General features: G+C 39.8%; 1 protein-coding gene across 6 annotated transcripts in view; it reads left to right on the forward strand.

Moving 5' to 3' along the window:
* Positions 1 to 7,710, forward strand: part of fancm (FA complementation group M) — a 66,353-nt gene that overhangs the window by 48,465 nt on the left and 10,178 nt on the right. For all 6 annotated transcript variants that reach the window (XM_046062101.1, XM_046062099.1, XM_046062100.1 and 3 more), the window contains 4 exons: positions 353 to 559; positions 699 to 939; positions 1,049 to 1,197; positions 1,737 to 1,901. In XM_046062101.1, coding sequence (XP_045918057.1) covers positions 353 to 559; positions 699 to 939; positions 1,049 to 1,197; positions 1,737 to 1,901 — 762 coding nt within the window. The remainder of the gene's footprint in view (positions 1 to 352; positions 560 to 698; positions 940 to 1,048; positions 1,198 to 1,736; positions 1,902 to 7,710) is intronic.

Below are 7,710 nucleotides of genomic sequence, written 5' to 3' on the forward strand. Positions count from 1 at the left end.
AAATGCTCTTGCATTGATTTCACTGCTGGTTACTGAGCATTGAAATTGCTCTGCAGACAGCGTGTGCCATTTCCTCTCAATAAAAAATGCAGGAATGGCACTTAGATGGAAATGTACATTGTGTCCTGTACACACACCATTTACTAAAAATAGACCAGATCCTTAATGTGTTATAAAAGGAGCATTTGATTTGGAAAATATACACAACAACCTCAATTCAAGTAAGATACGTATTTCCATACTACATTTTAGGTATGTGGATCAGTAGACACGCGAGTTCAGGATGACAATATGAGATGGAAAGATTAGAACATATTAACTATTTATGGTTTTGTTTCTACTTGCGTTGTAGGTGGTGTGCAGGTTCCGTCAGGGAGGCTTCAACACGTTGGTGTCGACCTGTGTTGGGGAGGAGGGGCTGGATATCGGAGAGGTGGATCTCATTGTTTGCTTTGATGCACAGAAGAATCCCATCCGCCTGGTGCAGCGCATGGGACGTACTGGACGTAAGCGGCAGGGACGCATTGTTGTCATCCTGGCTGAGGGACGTGAGGAGAGGGTGAGAGTTTGAATCTCATTTACAAAAGCAAATAAAAAAAATTGATCTACTAAATGCAGTCTATTATATCAGAGCTGATTAACCCCAGCCAGATCCACAAAACCACCTTCATCAAATTTTCTAATTTTGTTTACCTCAGACCTACAACCAGAGCCAGAGCAATAAGCGAAGTGTGCACAAGTCCATCATCGGCAACAAAAGCGGGTTCCACATGTACCCCAACAGTCCCCGCATGCTGCCCGAAGGGGTGAAGCCCACCCTGCATAAGATGCACATTACCTGTGGCCAGTTTGACCATCGGGAGAGCAGCAGGAGGTCCATCAGGGGTCGACTGTCCCACTCTGAGGGACGGGCCTCACTCATCCACCCTCAAAACCTGAGTGAGTGATGAGAACGAAGTAGATTTTGGTTGTTCAAAAGGGGTGGGGGGTTCGTTTGCTGGAGAATATGGACGTGGGTTTCTGAGTTTGTGTGTGTCTAATGTTGTAGTTCGTCAGGGAAGTGCAACGTCAGACGGGTTTCTAAGCAGGGCTGAATATTCCCTCTGGTCGTCCACCATGAAGCTGCAGGAAGATGAAGCTCATCCAATCCTGAAACAGTCACACTTCATGTCCCTACCAAGTGATCAACCACCTCAGGTTTCTTTCTTTCTTTTTCCTTGTTTTTACGTTGCTTCTTGTGGAGGTCTAAAAAGCACCAGGCAATGGAATATGTATATGAAAATAAAACCACTGTGAAACCCTCATTTAGTTATTTTTTTTTTTTATACCCTAATAATTAAATAATACATTAAAAAATAAGAAGATAGGAGATCTTCTATCTTTTACAAAGAAGTTACTGGAATGATAGGCTAAGACTCCTTCCAGTCAAGTATTTCAATTCTTTTAATGCAATTGATGTTTTCATATTGCCATTAAGGTACATTGGATCACACACAGGAGCCATTAATGGTACTGCTTAGTACAATTCTGCGTTGGCTCCAGTTTTTGATAGTATATGGTGGCAGATTGTGCCATGATTTCAGATGGCTAAATGTAAAAAAAACAACAGGAGTCTTTAATGTAATATGTACGAGAACCTTGCTATATTCCTGTGTGTCTTTTGTTACTGGCTTGAATATATTATTACTATTTTTCTGACACTATGTATTTTTATGATGTCATTTCTTGTCTCAAAGGAGGACGTTTCCAAAAGCGGGCCACCACCCAGAGAACTATCTCTGTGGGAATGGAGACACTGGCAGCACAAAGCGTTTCCTACTAGTGCTGTTGATCATTCCCTCCGCTGCCACCACTTCATTAAGGTGATGGAGCTCATAGACGGCATGAGAGAGGAAAATGAGGTGAGAACAGAAAACAACAAGTTAATGTGTGACAAAATAGCTGTGTATTCATTCTGTGAGCATCGACAAGCTAGTGTAACCATGCTCTGTGGCATGAAAGAAAATAACTGAACTCTTAAATGCGTCAACAGCTTAACAAGTTATTCACATGACCACGTAACCACTAATGCAAAGTATACACCAATAAACCAAAGTTTCATGGTGTTCCGCAGGCTGTTGTACAAAATGACCTCAAGCATCTTGCATAAGTTTTGCTCAGTTTCATGGAAGAAACACAGTATTCTGTGTTTATGACCAAACTTTATAAACTCACTAGGCTGCAAGGAGTCAGCTGAATTGCATGTGAACATGCGGCTGTGATTCGTGTTGAGTTACTACATTCATCGATTTGACCTGGGAGGGAAATTCCTGACTTGATAAACAGGCTCCATGGTGTAATTGTGGTTTCAGTTTTTTTTTATTCATTTATATTCAGCAGTATGTTTCCGGGCTGCTCCTCCTCCTGTCTTCTTTCTCTCAAATTAGATTTAACAAAAAAACGGATAAAAGAAGTGACGTTTTCTTTTTACAGTAGTACTAGGAAATCTGAACATGAAATCTGAATTTACTTTTACTAAGACCATGAACAAAGCTGCTAGTTGACAGCAGTCTTGTTTTTCTGGTTTCCTGAATGGATCAGTCATATCAGCGAGGTCATCAGATCTTCTTTAACCAGTCACACAATAGTTGTGCTGAATCTGCAGAACATCTCTAGCAGGGAAGACTTTCAACAGAATGTATGTGTAACAGACTCAAAAACTGCACTGTGTGGTTATGGTGTGGTTTTATAAGCAATATCAGACAGGTAATTTAGCCACAACACTCTCTCATTACTCTATTCCTGACCTTGTTTACGTTTTGCCAATCCCTTCCCATAACACACCTTATCACTTCTGAATATCTGTTCAATGAGTTCTTGTCCCACCATCTGCTATTTCCCAAGATTATGTCAATCGATAAGACCGTTGAGTTTGTCCAAATCCTTGAAATTGGGTCAGAGATTATGGTAACACTGACTACTGGCTGAACTAACAAGTGGTCTCTTATTAAGTTTTTTTTCCCCGCTTGTGGGTCTTGACTATAATTGGGATGGAGAGAATTAGCCCACCTGTAAAAAGAAAACTGGGTTACAGGATTACAGGGCGAGATGGCAGCTAATGTCTCACACGCCTCCATGGTTGAATTCAGGTCATGAAATACCCAGTGAACAAAAGGGAATTTCAGTTCAAACATTTAATCAGACATGAATGTGAGAAAACAACATAATGTAGTCTCCAAAAGTAAAAAAACAGTATGCTGTACAACACATACAAGTACATAAACCTGAACCCACTGTTTTATAGCAGAGGTATATTACTGTCACCCTGCAGTCATGTGTACATATACTTTTCAATATCTAGGTCTAATTGCTTTGGCTTTGCTATTTGGCTATGTTTGCTCCATCATAAACCATACGTCTTCTCTTATGTTAGTTTTATTTGATAGAAAATCATCCCATAGAGTTAAGTTAAATTCACTCATACTGTACGTCCACTAAGTTGTGGTGGAGTTTTTATTAAAGATCTGAATAGTCCTTTTTTTTTTAAAGTAAAAGTAGCAGTTCTACAGTAAAGAAATACCCACTGTAAGTAATTTCTTCAAAACGTACTAGAGGTATCAAAAGTAAAAGTACGATGCAGCAGAATGAAATCTGTCAATTTTGCATTATTATACATAATATGTCATTATTACTGATTAATTTTCAGGTTGTAGCTGGTGGAGGTGAAGCCACTTTTAATCACATTGTATACTGTTGGATAGTTGAATCTGTAAGAATGCATCATTTTGTAAACAAATGACATTTTTTTATGTAAACTCTTAATCTGAAAGTATAGAATTACTACAGCTGTCAAACAAAATGGAGAACAATATTTGCATCTCAAATGTAGTGAAGTTTTAAGTAGCAGAAAATGTGAACACATAAGTACAAGTACAGTACTTGAGTCAGTGTACCACAGTTCCACAAAATTTCACCTGAAGTTGCACATCCTCTAAATGTGTTACTTTAATCAAGGTAAATGTTTAGACATTTTTAATCTGGATCTGCATCAAGTTAAGCATAAATAATCATCGGGGTCAGTTTTTTTCATCCAAGTGAGTGCTGTACAATGATGACAATAGCCACACAAAAAAAGCCAAATCTTACAATTCAAGAAGGGTCAAGGATCAAGGGCAGCTAAACTTGATTGAAGATACTTGATGACGTTTCACCTGTCATCCAAATGGCTTCTAGAGTTCTACCTGACTATCAGGAAGTCCCAGTATTTAACCTCTGTGGGGTCGTTATCAAGATGATGATACCACTTGATTCGTTAGTGCTGCTGGCTGTTGTAACGGCAGCTGGAATGGTCGTTAGAACGACCGTTGTTGGCATGGTCACAATAGGCTAAATGTGAGTGGTTGTTTAATCTCCTTGGAAGAGGAGAAAGGACAGTTGTGCAGATGGGGGATAAGTGGTGTCGCAGACCTCCTCCCCTGTTGAGATGTAGTGTCTCTACTTTGGTGCAGATGGCTTCCTTTACGCCTCTTTCAAACCATCTCTCCTCCCTATCCAGAATGTGAACATAGTTGATGGAGTTTTGGATATGGTGAGGCATGTTGCCAACCATGAGGGCTAAAACACTAGATTTATGTTTAGCAATGTTGAAGATGACCAAGTTGATACTGTTGATAATGGCCCTCAGGGGGGCTTCTATATCAATTTTGGGTAGTCCATAAATGCATGGGATGGCTTCTTCAGGATCAATGGTGATATTGTTCCTGGCTGATGAATTTCTCTTTATGTAAATGTTGTAAACATTCTGTGACCTTTTTTTGCAATGCGTTAGTGTCACGGTCATGGTAGTCCGCTGTATTTCGAACCACTGTGCTTCATCAACATTTTGGTTTGTGAGGTTTTGATCCTTGCTCAGCACCTCACAGCATTCCTTTCCTGGATGGTGAGGTTGGAGGGTTGGAAGGTGCCTTTGTGTTGAAAAGGGCCGCCAAGACCATCAGCCTGAGCTGTTCTGCTTCTGTTTCTGTTAAGTTGCTTTTCTTTTAGCTGATTCTATTGCCATGATGAGGTCAACTATTGGTGGCTGCTGTGGTGTAATTGCAAAGTTTAATCCTTTGATTAGAATTTGCTCTGATGGGTAGGTTCCCTATCTTTTAGGTTCTTCAGGTTCATCTATTGTATTTTTCATGCAGTGTGGCATTATCTTTCTTTTGCCTCCAGGTAAGTTCTTCTTCTCATTACTGGGAATCCCTGATGGTCAGTTAGAAAAGAAGAAGCCTATTTGATGAGAGTATCTTCAACCAAGTCCAGCTGCCCTTGATTCAACCCTCCTTGGATAACTATGACCTGGATAACTGAGAATCTTCACAGACAAATCTTAACAATGTCAAGAAAAAAAATCCTGGGTCCAAACCTGGATCTGCCCCCCAAAAAAGAATCTATAGTTCCCATCAAATCAAACATAAAACTGTTTTCAATGTCTGATGTCTGAGATACACACAAACAAATAGGACCGTAAACAAAACCTCCTTGACAGGGGTAATTAGTTTATAATTTATCCAACATTTAATTTGAATATTATTATTTGGACTGTCTGTTGCAGGTTTTTTATATATTCTGTTTTTTTCCCAACCCACAAATGTTTTTCACTTAGAACAACACAGTAACTCAAACCAGTTTCTCCACTTGTTTCACACTCCACTGAGAAACATGAACTCGCCATTTAGTGATGATGATTTAAAATGTATTAGAGCCCACGTGCAATAGACATCCACACTTTGTTCCCATTAATACACAGGCGACGTTTCAGTAACGTTGTTCACTCATCGTTACTCTGCGTGGGATAACGTTAGCTACGGCTTACTTGCTTGGCCTGAATTTGCAGAGGCCTTCTGGCCTAAATGAAAGTCCAAACTTTCCACCCCTCCCCTCAATACCCTTGCACTCCAGAAGCCATTAATCTCATTTGTGGCCATTTTGTGACTGGATGAGTTCAAAACCATGCCGTATTTTTCATTGCGTTGCCTCTTTCTCTTTATGATGAGGAGACAGAGCTGGCGGGAAGGCCTCTTCTCCTGTGATTATATAACTCTTCTCTGAACTGTTACATAAAGCCAGGAAGCTGGAAGTAGGTCAGGCCATGATGGCATATGTGCATAGCGTACTGGGCTGCGGAGGGTAGAGTGTGGGATCAAAAAACATATGCTTAAAGAAGAAAAATAGGATCATATCAGGGCCAAATAAGATGAAATTTACATGCTTTACATGTTGTTTACAGCTAGTAACTATAGCAGTTTCTCTTGTGTAGAAAATTAATTGCAACTGTTGCCAAAATCTGTCTAAATGTTTGCAAGATTCACATTAGAGTAGAGAATTAGGCATGCTGGTGTTGGTTGATCAGTGTCTACAAATTTTAGGGCAAAGAAACTTAAAGAATTTTAATCCCGAGTCGTAGCATGTTTGGGAACAAAGTCCGGCAGACTGATAAATACGGATGATGCATTCTGTGTGTGTGTTCATGAGAATCAAATTTGTATGATTATTGTAGTGCAATGAGATAATCAACTGAGAGTAGTTTCCACTTTGCTGCGTCCTTCATCATGCAGTCTGAACCAACAGGAACCCTCTGACCCTTCCAGCCTCTGCAGCGCTCTCTCTCTCTCTCTCTGTAATCATCATCAACTTTATAACGGTCTGTAACATCTCTAGGTCTAGAGACTTAATCTGATCATTAATTAATTGTGCACCAGGGGTTAATCCTTTTGTGGATCAAGTTCTATTCATTATTATTCAGAACGAAAGTCTGTCGAGAAAGAGTGTCAAAAGTCACTATAAATGAGATATTAAAATGTATCTCTAATTTGACGATGCATTCCTTGAGTCCTGCCACTAAATCTTTGAATACCTTAAAGCCTCTGTGGCATTTTTCATCAGGATTGCAACGTTAGAAGGACGTGCTGCGGCATTGGTCTTTGTGTAAAGTGGACAGGCATGAGCAAAGCTGTGTCTGAGAATTTTTATGGATTTATATAAGAGGGATTATATTAATAAAAACCGCGATTTACTTCTCAGATTTGGGCTAACATTTTCACAAGATTCCACAATACTAACTGCAGTACAGTAACGTCAATGAATGTAAAAACTCTTTCTGTGGAGAGAAGTTCTGTGTGGATGTGTTTTGTACAAATACCCAATTTATCAACTCAACAGTAACTATCAAAACACCCAGTGATGAATAGAATAACACATACAGTGGGGGAAAAAAGTATTTGACCCCTTGCTGATTTTGCAGGTTTGCCCACTTACAAAGAATGCAACAATCTACAATTTTAATCATATGTACATTCTAACAGTGAAAGACAGAATCCCAAAGAAAATTCCAGAAAATCACATCATATGAATTTATAAAAATTGATAACCATCTGATGAGGAAAAACAAGTATTTGACCCCCTACCAAACAGCAAGTATTCTGGCTCCTACAAGCCAGTTAGTCTTTCTTTAAGACACAGCCCCAATCCCAACCAATTATCTACATCAAATACACCTGCCTCACCTCGTTACCTGTATAAAAGACACCTGTCAACACCCAAACAACCAGCATCCAACATCACCACCAAGGGCAAGACCAAAGAGCTTTCTACGGACATCAGGGACAAGATTGTTGATCTGCACAAGGCTGGGATGGGCTACAAGAGAATCGGAAAGCAACTTGGAGAGAAAAGATCAACTGTCGG

The sequence above is a fragment of the Micropterus dolomieu genome, linkage group LG11 (assembly GCF_021292245.1).
Source record: "Micropterus dolomieu isolate WLL.071019.BEF.003 ecotype Adirondacks linkage group LG11, ASM2129224v1, whole genome shotgun sequence".
NCBI lineage: Eukaryota > Metazoa > Chordata > Actinopteri > Centrarchiformes > Centrarchidae > Micropterus > Micropterus dolomieu.